Source organism: Metarhizium robertsii (assembly GCF_000187425.2).
Source record: "Metarhizium robertsii ARSEF 23 chromosome Unknown MAA_Scf_1, whole genome shotgun sequence".
Taxonomy (NCBI): domain Eukaryota; kingdom Fungi; phylum Ascomycota; class Sordariomycetes; order Hypocreales; family Clavicipitaceae; genus Metarhizium; species Metarhizium robertsii.
The window spans coordinates 6,982,298-6,998,341 of NW_011942149.1; the positions used below are offsets into that span (position 1 = coordinate 6,982,298).

Sequence of the window (16,044 nt, forward strand, 5' to 3'; positions counted from 1 at the left end):
TCATGAGTAAATGAATGACTAGGCGTTGTGCGTGTTGGCCTGTGGGAAATTTGGCTTTTGGGCTGGTACACTTTGTTTTGGAGCTTGGGACTAGGAATTGGCTGGATGAATAATGGCGGATAGGAGTAGCATACGAGATACCCAGGACCACAGCTAGTCTGGGTCGGAATTGACTAGTAGTGGGCAAAGGTGCAGGCAAAGCGCATCGTAAAGAATTGATTGATATTGACGTTGAACGGCTGGCGGCGTCGGGCAGTGACGTGTGGTGACATAACTGCTGGCCTCGGTCAGCCACCCCAGAGGTGTGGCGGTGCTTGGTACTACTAGTTGAGTTGACTGAAGTCGCCCCAGCCAGCAGAGCTGTCTCGAGCTGTCCCACCCTCAATCGTCATCGCGAAGACAACCCACCAACCTCACCTCTCCATCTTATCGGCACTCAATCATCTGATGCGTCGACATGGCAATTTCGGTACGTGTCTTTTGCTTCCCTCGTGGCAGAGGCTGACCCATCTACCCAATCTCGAGACCTGCTGCCCGCTACCTGCCCAACACTGCTGCTGACACCCTCTAGTGGAAGTCCTTCGACTTCTTCGAAGTCTCCCAAGTCTCCCTCCCCGATGACGAAACTCGTAGCCTGTTCGACGCCAACGAAATATCCAGCATCTGCTCCGGATCCGACAGTCTCTTTCTTGGTGGCAGCGATGGATCCGTCAGCATCATCGGCAAGAGCTGGAAAGCAGTTAGGACATTCCAGGCCCACGATGCCGGACGAGTCACGCACATGCGCCAAGTCGAGGGGACGAGCCTGCTCATCACTGTCGCCGAGGACCTGAGCAGTGAGCCCGTTCTCAAAGCCTGGGCGCTGGATAAGCTCGTCAAAAAGACCAACATGCCAACCTGTCTGAGCACCCTGACCATAAATAACGGCCGACGGCAATTTCCGATTTCAGCTTTTGCCGCCTCCGACGACCTGTCCCAGATTGCCGTCGGTTTTGGTAACGGTGCCGTGACGGTTATTCGGGGCGATCTCATCCATGACCTTGGCACCAAGCAGCGCATAGTGTTTGAGTCTGAGGAACCAGTCACCGGTGTGCAGCTTGCGACGGATGAAAAGCTAACGACGTTGTTCATCTCCACGACTACGCGGATAGTCAAGTTGGGGTTGTCTAGGAAGGGTCAGGGGCTTCCCCCCAAGACTGTGGAGGATAGCGGCTGTGCGTGGGGATGCATGACGTTGGATAAAGAGACGGGCGATGTGGTGGTGGCGAGAGATGATGCCATCTACACATATTCATTGGATGGTCGAGGGCCGCCAAAGGCATATGAAGCTCCCAAGACCTTGATTGCCATGTATGAGAATTACGTGGCGCTCAAGTGTTTGCCGACGGGGGTCAATGGACGGGATCCGGATAGTATGCGACGGCGATTCGGGGGCGGCGGTAACGACGACTTGTTTAACGCTACAATGTTTGTTCTGCTGGAGCCGGATCTGCGAGTCATTGCGCACTCTGAAACAATCATGTCCCCTGTGAGGTTCATCTTTGATGTTTGGGGAGACTTGTATACTATGTCGGAGGAGGGCAAGGTGAGCCTGAACCGCACTGCTTGATCCTGTGTCCGTGGCTGATGTTTTGCAGATTTATCGGTATCATGAAAAGCCGTTGCAGCAGAGGTTGGAGATGCTGTACCAACGCAACATGTTTCCTCTTGCTATTGAGCTGGCACAAGGCTCCGGAATGGATAGTCAGCAGCAGAGCATCATTTATCGCAAGTTTGGTGATCATTTATATCAAAAGGCTGATTACGACGGAGCCATGATGCAGTATATTCGGGCTATCGATACCACTGAGCCATCGCAGGTTATTCGCAAAGTATGTTTTGTTTTTGCCTGCGAATGAATTGAACGTGAAAAAAAAAGACGTACACGTGCTGACCAGACAGTTTCTTGATACCCAACGAATACATAATCTCATTCAGTACCTTGAACAATTGCACGAGCACAGAAAAGCTACGGCTGACCACACAACATTGCTCCTGAATTGTTACGCAAAGTTAAAGGACATTGCCAAGCTAGAAAAATTTATCAGGTCACCAGGAGACTTGAAGTTTGACCTAGACACAGCCATTGTCATGTGTCGACAAGGGGGATACTACGAGCAGGCCGCCTATCTCGCCAAACGGCATGGGGAGACGGAGCTTGTGGCCGATATTCTGATTGAGGACTCCAAGAGCTACGGTGAAGCGCTGGGCTACATCTGGCGGCAAGACCCTGAAGTGGTAGGTTCGTGTCCGGACACACTATCAGCGTGGCGACTGACTTGTTTCGTAGGCATATCCATGTATGCAAAAGTACGCTCGGGTCCTCATCGAAAACTGCCCCAAAGAGGCGACGAAGCTCTTTATCGATTACTATACAGGGAAATACCGCCCAAGAAAGTCGACGGTTGCCATTCCTGGTGAAACATCATCGACCGGCGGCCTCACATCAGGCACGTCCAGTGCAGTGCAAAACCTTACTAATTATCTACCCTTTCCCTATATGGGCACATCCTCGGGACCAACTGCAACACCGGGCACGCCTAGTAACATTAAGCAGCCGGCAAGCAACGGCACCCTCGAACTTGGCGAAGACGACCATCCTCCGCCAAAGTACACGGTGCCGGCACCGCGAACTGCATTTTCTTCATTCATCGACCACCCAGATGAATTTATCACGTTTCTTGAAGCATGTCTCGAGGAGGGAGATTTGAAGGTCTCGGATCGAACAGATTTGTACACCACTTTGTTTGAAATGTATTTGTATAAAGCCAGCGAGAAGAAGGGCCACCATCGAGAGGAGTGGGAGGGCAAGGCGAAGAAGCTGATTGAGGGAGAGCATGTACCCATGGAAAGCTCCAACGTGCTGTTGCTGTCAGACTTGTCCAATTTCCGCGACGGCACTGTCTTGGTCAAGGAGCAGGCCGGGCTGCTTTTTGACATTTTCCGATCGTACACGTCTGCCAAGGACACGCGCGGCGCCATCAAGGCTCTGAGAAAATACGGCCCCGAAGAACCGCAATTATATCCAGCAGCCCTCGCATACCTCACATCCGACCCGAAAGTCCTCGAAGAAGCAGGGCCGGACGAACTGGCCAACGTGCTCTCCAAAATCGACAAAGATGGGCTCATGGCTCCTCTGCAGGTGGTCCAAACCCTCGTTGGCCAATCATCGGCCGGCGGTGTGGCGACAATGGGCATGATCAAACCCTACCTCCACGACACGATTACACGCGAGCGCAAAGAAATCCAAGACAATCGCAGGCAAATCGACACCTTGCGCGTGGACACGGAAAAGCGGCGAGCCGAAATTGCAGACTTGGGTTCTAAACCGGCCGTCTTCCAAGCAACGCGGTGCTCGGACTGTGGACAGGGGCTGGATTTGCCGGCTGTCCATTTTCTGTGCAAACACAGCTTCCACCAGCGGTGTCTCCGTGGTGGCGAGGGCGACGAGGTGGAGTGTCCGCAGTGCGCGGGGGGCAACGATCTCATCCGCAAGATGAGGGAGGAGCAGCGGAAGGCGGCGGAGAAGCACGACCTGTTTAAGATTGAGCTGGAGGGCAGCGAAGACAGGTTCGGGACGGTGGCACGGTGGTTTGGCAGGGGGGTGATGGACGGACAGAATAAGGACGATGATATTTGAGCAACTTTTAGCGGTCTACTTTATCAATTAACATGTCGGAATGACACAGTATTAGTCGACAAGGCTCTGTCATTTTTTGCAATAATCGATGTAAGCTCCCAGGTGACGTTGGACGGCCTGTGAAACGTCGTCTCGGCTCGGCGGTGTTGGTGAATGGGCCGGGCCGGCTGCATGTGTCCCAATCCGGCAAGTCTCACGCAAGTCAGTTCAAGAGTGGGGCCGGCGTCAACCTCACCTCACCTCACCTCTCCCGCCCTCACTGCACCGCACTTGACTTCCTCCCCCGAACAAAGACCGCCCGCGATGCCCGACGCGCCAATGTCCACCAAGCAGACGGCCGCGCGGTTCGCCAACGCGCTCCGGTCCTTCTCCGCGTCCGGGGACGCCTTCCGCGTGCTGTCCACGGTGCCCCCTCGCACGGAAACACCGCCGCCGCCGCCGGACAGCCTCATCGTCCTCGACTCGAGCTTCAACCCGCCTACCCGGGCGCACGCGGCCATGGCCTCGTCGGCGGTGCGGCAGGCCGGCCCCCGCGCGCGGCTGGTGCTCCTGCTGGCGGTGACCAACGCCGACAAGGCGCTCGGCCCGGCGCCGCTCGAGGTGCGCCTCGGCATGATGGAGGCGCTGGCGCGGGAGCTGGCGGCGCCGCCGGTGCAGGTGGACGTGGCGGTGACGACGAGGCCGTACTTCCACGACAAGGCGGCGGCGATGGAGGGCGCGGGGGGGTACGGGCGCGCGGAGCAGGTGTTTCTGTGCGGGTTCGACACGGTGGTGCGCATCTTTGAGCCGCGGTACTATCGGGGCAGTGGGGGGATGGGGAGCGCGCTGGGGCCGTTTTTCCGGCGGGCGAGGCTGCGCGTGACGATGAGGCCGGACGATGCGTGGGGGACGGCGGGGGAGCAGGCGGCGTATGTGGCTGGTCTGGAGGGGACGCTGGGCAGGAGCGGTGGTGATGCGGCGTGGGTGAGGAGGATTGAGTTGGTGACGGGGTGAGGGGGCGTGAGCAGCTCGAGGGTGAGGGAGCTGGTGAGGACTGGGGAGAGGGGGCCGGCGGGGGGGGGCGTCCGAGGTTGCGAGGTGGATTGACGAGGAGGGCTTGTATAGGGAGTAGTTGGTGTGGTGGTGGTGGTGACGGAAGTTGGGTTTGTATTACGTCCGGAGGCTGGGTATCTGGTCGGCTGGGCGGGTTATTTGTTTTGTATCCGGGCATAGAGATGGGTTTGCTTGGCTTTCACTGTTGGTCTGCGGCTCACGATACACGAGGAGGCAATGGCACGATTTCCATGTCCTTGACGAATGTGTTTTTGTGTTTTGTAAAAGCAGCTCGACGACAGAAGCACAACTCCGCTCTGCTATGCTTCGCTTGGCTTTTACAGGAATTTCCCAAAGTCCTTTCCACGGGTCAAGTATGCTTTCTGCAATCCATTCTTATACTTCGTGTGAATATCTTTGTGATATTCTTTGTCACACTCGGCTTTGCCGGTGCCCTTGCACTTTTCGCACTCAGAATTGTCCCCGCGACACTCGCAATCGTAATCAATAGGCCCAACGAGAGTATTTCCGCAAACTTTGCATCTGCACTTCTGCACGTGCCGCCACATTCTCTTTTCCTCATGTGCAAGTCTATTGCAATTCGAACATAGTCGCCCGCACCTCCCGTTCTCCATACGCTGGGGCAGCTTTAACTAGAGGGTAATGAGCGTGTAAGGGTCAAAGGATCATGATGGCCCGGACAAATGATGCAGTATAGGGAATGTGTTTTTGTGTTTTGTAAAAGCAGCTCGACGACAGAAGCACAACTCCGCTCTGCTATGCTTCGCTTGGCTTTTACAGGAATTTCCCAAAGTCCTTTCCACGGGTCAAGTATGCTTTCTGCAATCCATTCTTATACTTCGTGTGAATATCTTTGTGATATTCTTTGTCACACTCGGCTTTGCCGGTGCCCTTGCACTTTTCGCACTCAGAATTGTCCCCGCGACACTCGCAATCGTAATCAATAGGCCCAACGAGAGTATTTCCGCAAACTTTGCATCTGCACTTCTGCACGTGCCGCCACATTCTCTTTTCCTCATGTGCAAGTCTATTGCAATTCGAACATAGTCGCCCGCACCTCCCGTTCTCCATACGCTGGGTGGGAAATACGGTGCATGCATGGACACCTCTCGTCTTTACCCCTCTTGGGGGCTTCCAACAGTACGAGCAATAAATTCCCCTAGCATTTTACTTTGTATTAGTGAATGCTTTACTTTGTACTAGGGTGAATAAGATGCATACTCTGATGGTTCGTTCCCAGAAGACGGAGGCTGTAAATTTTCGTTCTCGCAATTCGGACATATTTGCTCGTCCTCGTCTGACTCTACGTCGTCATCTTCATCTTCTATGATGCGTAGTTGGCGAATCTGCTCCGGTGTCAGGTTCTCCGCACAGAATTGGCAAAACACGTCCCTAGTACGTTACTTTTTATTAGTGGGCGCTTTGCTATGTAGTAAGATGAATGAGATACATACTCTGATGAGTCGCCCTCCGCATTCAGAAGTATTTCCTCGTCGTGGTTTAGCAAGTTGCATATGTGAGAAACCTGCCTCCCCGGCTGTGTCAGGTCCCCCTGACAGTGTCCGCAAGTCAGACGCCTAGCACGTTATTTTTTATTAGTAGGCGCTTCGCTATGTAGTAAGGTGAATGAGATACATACTCTGATGAGTCGCCCTCCGCATTCAGAAGTATTTCCTCGTCGTGGTTTAGCAAGTTGCATATGTGAGAAACCTGCCTCCCCGGCTGTGTCAGGTCCCCCTGACAGTGTCTGCAAGTCAGACGTCTGGCACGTTATTTTTATTAGTAGGCGCTTTGCTTGGTAGTGAGGCGAATAACATGCATACCTTTCTTCCTCCATTCTGTAAATGCGGATAAGAATCTCATGCAGTGGTGTTGTGTTTGTCGATTTTGGAAGTTGAAAGGTTGCAACTCGCGCGGTTGGGAATTTAAAAAAGAACCCCGGGATTTGGGGGAATGAGAGCTCTTCATATACCGCAGGATGTCGTTGAACAAGTCATGTACTCGATATAACAGATGATGTTGTGTTCGGCTGCTGTTATATCCAGCACAGGTAGTGCATTGCGCACGTCTAACCCACATCATAAGACCCTGTTCTGTTTCTACTCTGTTCAGCAAATGTGACAAACTACTTGGCTCATGTATTTGTTCAGAGCTATGAGGGCCTGTGCTTTCACTGCTCATCCAACACGGACAATATCCGACAAAGACACTGAGCACATGCATTGCATGGTGTGAACCATGAGGGTTTGTGGTTTCGCTTCTTCATCTGACAGATGCACTGCAACTACGCGTGCATTTTGTCTGTAGCAAAGGGGCTTGTTCTGCCACTGTTCTGTCCAATACAGTACTACACTATGTATGCATTGTGGGAGCTGCAGGTGGCAAGGGCTCGCAACAAAGGGCGTTGGGCGAACAAAGGTTACACAACAACAAAGGCAAAGGTCACGAGTCCAGCGTTACAGCTCTGGACAGTTCATCTTCGCATATGGTGGGAGGCATAGTCACAATGCCCCCTGCTGATGATGGAGGTGGCCTTGGAGCACTCATTGCCAAATACGAGCTGGTATTGAGCGGCAAGGCTCCTCAGACTCTGTGTCAGCTCCGACAGATAAAGGTAGTCAATAGCTCGGTGCTATGCAGCTGGCTACGGGTTGGCTAACCAAGTTCTCTAGGAGACGATGGTGCGATTCTACACGGTTTCCACGGCCACGACGGCCGAAGCGTTGATGAACCGAAACAAACGGATGCGCCGCAGAGGAAGCGCTCGTCGCGCAGGACTCGACGTGGCAGGCGTTTGGTAGTGGGTTTATTTGGCTCTGATACTTGGCAAGAATCTGTCGCCACTATGCGTTTTTGCTTCTCTCGAGTTGCCGCTCCCAAGCTGGAATCGCCCATTTGACCATGTACTCTGATCTCATCAGCTGTTGGGCCGTGGGCCGTTCCAAAGGCTCATACGCCAGCATACTCCTCAGCAGCTTTTCCAAGGCCTGCATTTCCCCTCCTTCAACATCCCATTCACAAGTCTCGGGCGTCATGCCACGTCCCATGTCCCACATGCGTTGATGCAACGGTCGGGAAACAGGGGTGTAGATTCGTTCGAGGTTATGAATCCAGGAGCCATCTGGGTTAAAAAACTCGTGTCGATTCTCCCATTTATCCCACCAACGCGCAGGTGGCCGTCCCAATGTGCTGATGATGTCTGCGATAATATCGTCTCGATCGCCATTAAATGTTTCAAAGAGAGGCCTTTCACCCAAAACTTCGTACAAGCTCACGCCAAGTGTCCATACATCCGCCGCCAATGTGATGGGTTCTTGAAAAAAGTCTTCCGGGGGCAGGAAGAGTGGTGGCGTATGCAGCTCGGGGGAGCGCTCAGTAGCCAGAATAAAAGATGTTCCGTAGTCGGATATAGCCATTATAGGGTCTTTTAGTTTGTCGGCGGCCATTTTCATGTGCATGGGATAGACGGCATATGGTGGCGCGTGAGGTTCGACAGCAGCGCCATCAACTCGGCTAATAGCGGCTTGATCCAAACGGTAACTCTTGTATAGCAGGCCAGGGCTGAGTTGGCCGACATGTGGATCGCGAAATAGAACATTTCTTAGATGCAAGTCTGGATTTGGCGAGCTATGGTAAGGGGAGCACAGTGAAGAGTTTAGGTGCTAAACCTACCTCCATGGCATATGCCTCGTGAGTACAAATACGCCACACCCATGATCAACTGCGCTGCAATGGACCTCGCGGTCTCGGTCGGAAACATGAAATTTATCGAGTCTTGTTTGGATGCAGCGACGCTGCAGCCGGCCGCTTCTTGTACAAGGCAGGTATGTCGCCCGTTTGGGCCTTCTATGGAGAATGCATCTAGTAAATGAGGGATGGAACGCTGCCCTGGGTGCAATGTGTCGACGCTCTGAAGTTGGCCAAGGATATTTGCTTCGGTATTTTTTAACGATTCGCCTGCAACCAAGACCTTCAGTGAGACATAGCGATCCAATGTGTTGTCTCGGGCCAGCCAAATTGTAGAATAGCCACCAAAGCCAAGCTTGTGGGCAATCTTGTATCGGCCTTTTTGGAAAGTGTCTCCAATAACGATGGGATGGTAGCCACCGATGGTGTAGCTCTCAAAATCTTCCAGGTCCACCTCAGGGACATAAACAGCCTCGGGCTGTCGAGATGTATTGTCGGTCGTGGCATATGAGCATTGAAGATCCGGTCGTCGCTGAAACGGTATTCGTAGATGGCTAGTTGCCCGTCTGGGGCGTGTAACAGCGTGGCTCCAAAGGAGCCTCATGGTTGATGTGGTCGCGAAGGTGGTTGAGTTCAACGAAATGAGAAATTTCACGTGATGCTGTCAAAACCGCACGGGCCATGTACCCCGCAACGCATCATCCCGAACTCGTGGCACCTCCAAAAATAGATGTCGGGTCCCCTCGGAACAGAAGCACATTTGCGGCGAATCGGCACTTTACGCCTATTTATGGGGACCAACAGACTCTATATGCACAAGACGTCGGTGGGTTTTGCAAACCTGAGGCCTAACCGTATAGCAAACATCGTGTAGATGTTAAAAGGAAAAACACGCCAGTTGACATCTACCAAATTAAACCTTGCAATTGTGTGAGGCCTCCACTTTTGGCAGAATATTTACATTTTACAGTAGGTCAAGGCAAAAAACAATGCAGGTAATAAAAAAAGTTTGTATATTTTTATAGAACACTAGACACATGTCTTCTATCACTTGCACCAAATAACACGGCAAAGCCAACAGATTTGTAAAAGGAACGCTCATCCGTCGCACTTTACATATTGTCCCAGGGCTCGAGGTATATGATATTCTTAACAGGTATGTACGCCCTTTGGTAAAAATGGCGAAAGACTCGACGGTGGACTTTCGATTTGCAGGGAAGGAATCCCCAGCCAGAATAATTATTACACCGTCTGTCTCGAGAGTTTTCCTTGATGAATTTACAGGCTGTGTAGGATTTTGTCGTGAGAGGCTTTTCGCATTTTTCGCACAGGCACGTGTGCAGGTGCTTCCAAATCTCGTCTTCACTCCCAAAGCCTTTGTCGCATTTCACACACAGTAACATCGTTTGACCGCGGTGCGTCTTCTTCGTCTGAAATAAGTGGCATCGATGGTACTCGATCTTCGTCACGTCCTCAAGGCAGTGCAGGCAAAACACGAGCCTGGTGCATTCCCTTCTGTTAGTGGGAGATTTCGTCTATACTTGAATCAAGGTGATACATACTCGGCCATTTTAGCCTTTTTGTAAAGCTTCTTGTTGAAGAGACTCGAGTGAAAGTGGTGGTGTGTCTTTGGTTTTTGAAGACGACTTGGTCTTTGTGGCAGCGTGAAACACCTGGGACACCATGGCTCTTTATAGTCGGGGTGAATTCTGGCAATGCTGACCTGCGCATGTATAATAGTATGCAGTCTGTTTGCTCTGTGAATGTTTTTCTCAACAGAGACATTGAGCTAGGCGTGAATATAGTCTCAAGAGCGAGGTTTGTTTTTTCCGCGACTGTTCGGCCCAGCAGAGACATACAGCTGCACGTGTATTGGACCTAGATCGTGAAGCTTGTGAACCCGACAAAGATGGTGTGAAAAACTTATGAGGGCCTGGATTATCCAAATAGCTGTGCAAGTGGCTAAAAGCAATGCACAAACAACAACTGACTGTAGACGGCGTTCCCCGTGCAAGTCACCACACCGCAATCATAACTCAAGCGGTTATACCGGCGAAGGCTCTGAAGAGCAGTGAACTAATATTTATGGATTAGTCAAATTCCTTTAAAATACGCGTGACCATAATCAATTTGACTTTGGCGGAAAAGCCCACCTTTCGCTAGGTAATGAAATACCTGGCAAATAGTCCGTCCAAGTAGCAGGGGAACAACGCCTACTCAATAAATTAATAGGATACAAGCAAAAGATGTCATTAGTTTTGAAAAAATTTAGGCAGACATAAGGCCACCTTGTACAAACTACAATATCGGTATCATATGGGTCCTACGATCTTCCCCGACTTTTCGTGTGTAGAAAGCCGCCACACATTATCAGCTCTTCACAACCAAAGCTCACAACCCACTAGTCGGAGCATCAAGTACTGGACTTGCTCCGGTGGTCCTGTGTTTGTGAACAAAGACGTTTGTTGGTCTGGGGCTGGTCATGTAGTCACTGGGCGGTAATGGCAAGCCAAGTATCAACGCATGGCTGGGTTTACATGTGTTGTGTAGCACAAACAGAGACAGGATAACCAGGTTATAAAAACGAGTGTATTTATAATGCTAAGCGCTTATTATAACCCTCAAAATGGTGAATATGTTTGAGAAAGTAATTTTTTGGTAGAATTTCGTGCTTCTTTCCCGCCCCGTCCCGCCCCGTCCCGTCCCAACCTGTCGCTTTTAAATATTGGCGTGTTTGTCGTCTGCTGAAGGCGCGCGATAGAATAGGCCTGGTCGTCTTCATGGTAGTCGCGGTGGTGGACGAGGCAAATCCCCAGCTTTGAACAAATGCTCCACAGACCGGTCACGTTCTTCTTTTTGGGCTATATTCGAAGCTATCTGCAACGCCGGTGAATCGAGAATAAGGTATGGATAGTCTTTGCGCATGATGTTGGCCATGCCCACATGAAGGGGATCCTGACATTCCCGAACGACGCGCCCACAGTCTGTAGGCGCAGGCTCGTTACTGTAGCTGTCCGGCACCGAACCAAGACGGCTCAATGGTTGTTCGCAGGTAGGGCAGGGGCACTTGGCTACGTGCCCCCAGATTTGGTTATTGTTATAACAAGCCACCTTGTTACAACAGGCACATACATATAGGTGGTAGACCAGGTCATCTGGCCTTCGCTGAGGCGGAGGCTCGCCAAGGATCCCCGGGAGCTCCAAGGCGGATGAATAAGATAGCGGTTGCCCCCGGAATTGTGTAAATTGGTGGAACATGTGGGCTGGAATTGTCTTGGTTCCGCCCAAATCTGCATGGCAGATGTTGCAAACCTCATCAGCCATGGTGATGTCTATGTCGGTTTTTGTTATTAGTCGCAGCCCTCTATAGGTTTCGAATAGATATACATACCCAGACGTCTTTGGTGTGGTTTTGTTTGTTTTTATCTTTTGTTCTCGGTGGCTCTCTTGGAAATTCTTCAACAGTCGTCCTATGTCTTGTCTTGATTGCTCTTTCAAGTCAAGGGCTCTGTCGTAGCTTGCCGTACAAAAGGGGCCTTTGGATGTGGGAGATTCCATGCCTTTATAGTTTTTTTTACGCCGGCCGTACTGAACTACATTCATATTGAGACTGAAATCCGACGTCTTGTTCCTTCACTGCTCACTGCTCAACATACATTCACAGGATGACGGAGACATAACCACTGAAGATGGCGAATATATTCGAGAAAGTAACTGATTGGTAGAATTCCGTGTGTCGTTCATATCCTTCCCTGTGCCTCCTGTGCCTCCTGTGCCTCCTGTCCTTCTCTCACATGGCTCCTTCGAATGTTTGCGTCTTCGTCGTCTGTTTGAGGTTTGCGCGATAGAACGAAATCGAACTTGTGGTCGAGGATGCAAAGGCATCTTGAACCGCCATCACCACGCTGCCACACCTAGAGGTTCGGCTACACCGGTATTCATGTCCGAACGTGCGATTCTTGACCTTGCTTCCGTAGGTCTAGCCACTGTGTGGTGCCCTCCCCCCCTCTCCATATAACTTATTCCGTTCAAAATCTCGAAGGCTCAAGGCAGTACGTATGGCTCCGTGCTTGTCATTGTGGCACGTCCATCTGCCGGTGCCCCCACAGAACGAGCACGAAGGACGGTGCTCAGGAGGGCAGAGACAATCCGTCATTGTTGGAGTCGTGACAATCCGATAGCAATCCCCGCAAACGCATTCCCCGAAATGCCGCCAGACCTCCGGTACCGTTAAAAACAGCTGTTCACAATTTAGACACTGAAACCGGGTTCCCTGTTCGGTTCGAACGACTTTATATGCAGGCTGTCTAGGCCTGTTTTCGTTAGCGGCTGCGTTCTCCAGTGTGCGAAGAATGATACATACGCAGGCATGTTTTTTTTATGTTTAAAATTCAGTTGCGGTGTCTGTTTTTGTTTGTTGTCTGTTGTTTGTCGCCTTTCGAAGCTAGGGTCTTTGTTGTGGTTTTCAGTGAAGAAGGGGCCTTTGGATCTGAGGAATTCCATGGCCTTTTATGGTTTTTTTTATGCCCGTCGTACTGAGCTACGCTTACACTGAGACGGAAATCTTACCTCTTGTTCTGTCACTGTTCTGTCCAACACAGACAATGAACTGCTCTCGAAAGACCTGGACCGTGCTGCAAGAGAGCGATCAGATGCACCATCTGTAACATGTGGCACTACCTACGCCAAGAAAAAGTTGGCTCCCACATCGAGACCTCTGTGAAGGCGGTTTGAACACGCAAAGCACACGATTGCACCGCCGCCTACTTGGCACAGCCGCTGACACTTGATTGTAGTACGCCATCCCTTGTCGGCTGTCGTCGACAAGTCGTTTTTTAGGCCTTTTTTTCCACGGCCCTACTTTGTTTCACCAGGACTCAGCCTCTTCTCGGCACTGAGCCCTCCGGAGTCGCGCATCAACATGTAATGAACACCTTCAACATCCTCTTTTTAGATCCAGAATGACGAGGCCATGCATCCAACATCTCCCCGTACTACCCCCACCGTAATATGGCATGCGAGTAAGCAACACTGCTTGCTTTGTTGGCTCCTCGACATACATTCACAGCATGACTGAGATCCGCTGCACAGAGACGCTTCCTTGATACATGACAAGACCCAGCTGAGAGCGACATGTTCACCGAAAGGCAGAAAGGTTTTGAAGCATTCATTGCTAATTTCATCAATCATCTGCCTGGCATTATGCAGACCACGAGGCCCGATGCCGCCGTGAACCCGCAGTATACGTATCGGCAAAGCGTAAGCAAAGCTCCCAGTCCTGAAATGAGCGTGCAGCATCGCAAGCACCACTTGCCAACCTCAGTCCATTCACTGCAGTCATTCAGTCGGTATTGCACCCGGCACACAGTAAGCTAGATGGCTGACTACATGAAAGGGCTGGCAAGGTCCAGCCGCGGGGGGGGAAGACAAACCAGACACGGTACCAAGCTGTGCCTCTCCTTCCAAGGCAATCCTGTGAGCTTCTTTCTTGCATCTGCAAGTCCCCGCCACGTCGCATGATCACAGCGAGTGCTTAGAAACGTCCATTCATCGACCAAAGGGCGACGGTCGCGTGAGCAAAATATCTCGGCGAGATTCCACAAAGCGAGGGGAAGGGACATGGGCACATGTGAATTTCTTTCGCCTGCATCAAGATGAAAAACTTCTGTCGTCATCCAGTGCAGGCATATCGCGATATTGAACATCTTTATTCTTTGTTGTGGTAATAGATGCTGGCTGGGACGGCGCCTTGATGGAGAGCTTTGCGTACACCTTCTCTCCTGTCCAAGTTTCTCTACGAAACAGTCGAGAAGAAAAGAAATCAGGAGCGCAGCAGCTCTCCGGGCCCTTCTTTCTCTTCTTTTTTGACCGTGCGTGTGTGTTTGTTCTTTGTCCTTTGTCCGTGTCCCAGGTCCCTACCCCGTGAACAAAGGCCATGGGGACAGACTCGGCCGCCACGTAGTACAAGGGACGGCGGTTCTACTGCCCTCTGTATGGGCAGCGATACAGAGAAAATGGCATATCAAATGGGCGCTGCATGCAATATTTGGTATGAGAGGCAATGAGAGTTTCTGATGGAAACTCGATAGGAGTTGTCAAGCGGCGCCCCACTACGATCTGGTTTAAAGTATTCTAGCGAATCATCTCCAGGGCCGTAGAGATCAGCTAATGAGGAGCCTTGGACCAATGCAAGTATCCACAGATGTTGCGAGTTTCAGTTTCCCTCTTGATCACGAACACCAAGGGTAGATACCACACGACAGCAGGAACTTTGGCTGAATAATGCCAAGTGTGAATATTCATACAGGTTCTTCATCAAGCTTTGAAGAGAGTGTCTATAAGTGCTTCTAGCAAAAGCAATGTACATGCAAAGTATGGCTCCATCGCAATAACTACCTAGGTACCCGGTAGATTTGCGAGACCTCTGCTCCGTGGCGGAGATGGCAACGTCAAGAACTGAATTTTGGCTCGTGTGCAATCATCCAGACGCGAACAAACGCGCTCCCAATTAGCCGAAGCATAGCCCAGGCGACGAGACGCTTCTGCACAATTTCCAAGGCCCGCTATCAGCGTTTATGCAGCCCTGGTTGACCAAGTTCACACTGTGGCCAAACCTGGCATGAGTGACGGCCACTATACATCCTAATTAGCCCGGTTTAACGTCGAGCTGCAACAGGGGCCTTGACAGCTGGGCTACCCTATGACACAAGCGCACTCTGCTTGGAGTACGGCAACGGCATGTTCGAGATGACTTGAACAAGGGAAAGAAAAATTCTCTATGCACTGAACACTCTTTATCTATATGTGAGATGAGCGCTGTATGGAAACATGTGTTTTTTCACAATTACACGTTCAAAGCAACACATTATCACAGCAAAACATCGTAAAAACAAAAACAAAAATTTTTTTTAAAAAAACAACACCAGACAGCACAAGTCCCGGACCACGACGCAACATGTGCCGTCCTGTGCACCACCCTGCAGATGCACACCAAGCCACATGCAAAAGAGTTATGCATAATCATCAAGCAGACCTCGCCGATGCAAAGCAACACAACACAACACAACACAGCGCACCATGCAATCTTTGCTCCCTGCACCGCGTCCCAAAGCCGCCAAGCAGGCCACCGTCAAAAAAACCCATAATTCCACCGAGGCCACCGCTCTTTTCTCACCTTGCCGAGATGAAGCCGCTCCACAATCCCATGAAGTCTCTGCACCCACCAGCAAAAACCGCAAGGCCAGAACAAACGCAGCCCGCCAGACACATCCACACCGGACCCGCCCCAATCAAACAACCCCACTTTTCCTCTCACCGTCAACTCACATCCCCTTCACATCCCCTTCACCAGGGCGGACCCCTGCGCGCCGCCAAAAAATACTGCCGCCCAAAAAAAACTTTTAGGCGGTCACGCACTCACCGCCCGCCTCGCAAATCTTCTATAAAACAACCCTCTGCCGCACACTCTTTCGAACTTTTTTTCCTTTCTTCTTCATGTCGACAATACTTCAGTAAGCACACACCCAACTGCTCACTCTCCCACCACCGCAACAACACCCGTTCTGACAATCTTTGCAGGAGAATCATTTCTATAGTGTTCGACCTTCTCTTGGTTTCCTACAGAA

At 51.3% G+C, this 16,044-nt stretch overlaps 3 protein-coding genes across 3 annotated transcripts; 2 read left to right on the plus strand and 1 right to left on the minus strand.

Annotated features, from left to right (window-relative positions):
• Positions 1–457: 457 nt before the first annotated feature.
• MAA_08568 (vacuolar protein sorting protein) lies at positions 458–3,679 on the plus strand (the record flags this gene model as incomplete). Its single annotated transcript, XM_007826566.2, has 5 exons — positions 458–469; positions 572–1,585; positions 1,638–1,871; positions 1,942–2,277; positions 2,330–3,679. 5 exons carry the CDS (start codon positions 458–460, stop codon positions 3,677–3,679), a joined length of 2,946 nt encoding a protein of 981 aa, XP_007824757.2.
• A 303-nt stretch (positions 3,680–3,982) lies between these two features.
• On the plus strand, positions 3,983–4,672 carry MAA_10739 (uncharacterized protein; the record flags this gene model as incomplete). The annotated part of the gene is made up of 1 exon (XM_011412457.1): positions 3,983–4,672. One exon carries the CDS (start codon positions 3,983–3,985, stop codon positions 4,670–4,672), a length of 690 nt encoding a protein of 229 aa, XP_011410759.1.
• A 2,903-nt stretch (positions 4,673–7,575) lies between these two features.
• On the minus strand, positions 7,576–9,023 carry MAA_10740 (rho type Ras-like GTPase; the record flags this gene model as incomplete). Its single annotated transcript, XM_011412458.1, has 2 exons — positions 7,576–8,345; positions 8,405–9,023. 2 exons carry the CDS (start codon positions 9,021–9,023, stop codon positions 7,576–7,578), a joined length of 1,389 nt encoding a protein of 462 aa, XP_011410760.1.
• Positions 9,024–16,044: the final 7,021 nt, after the last annotated feature.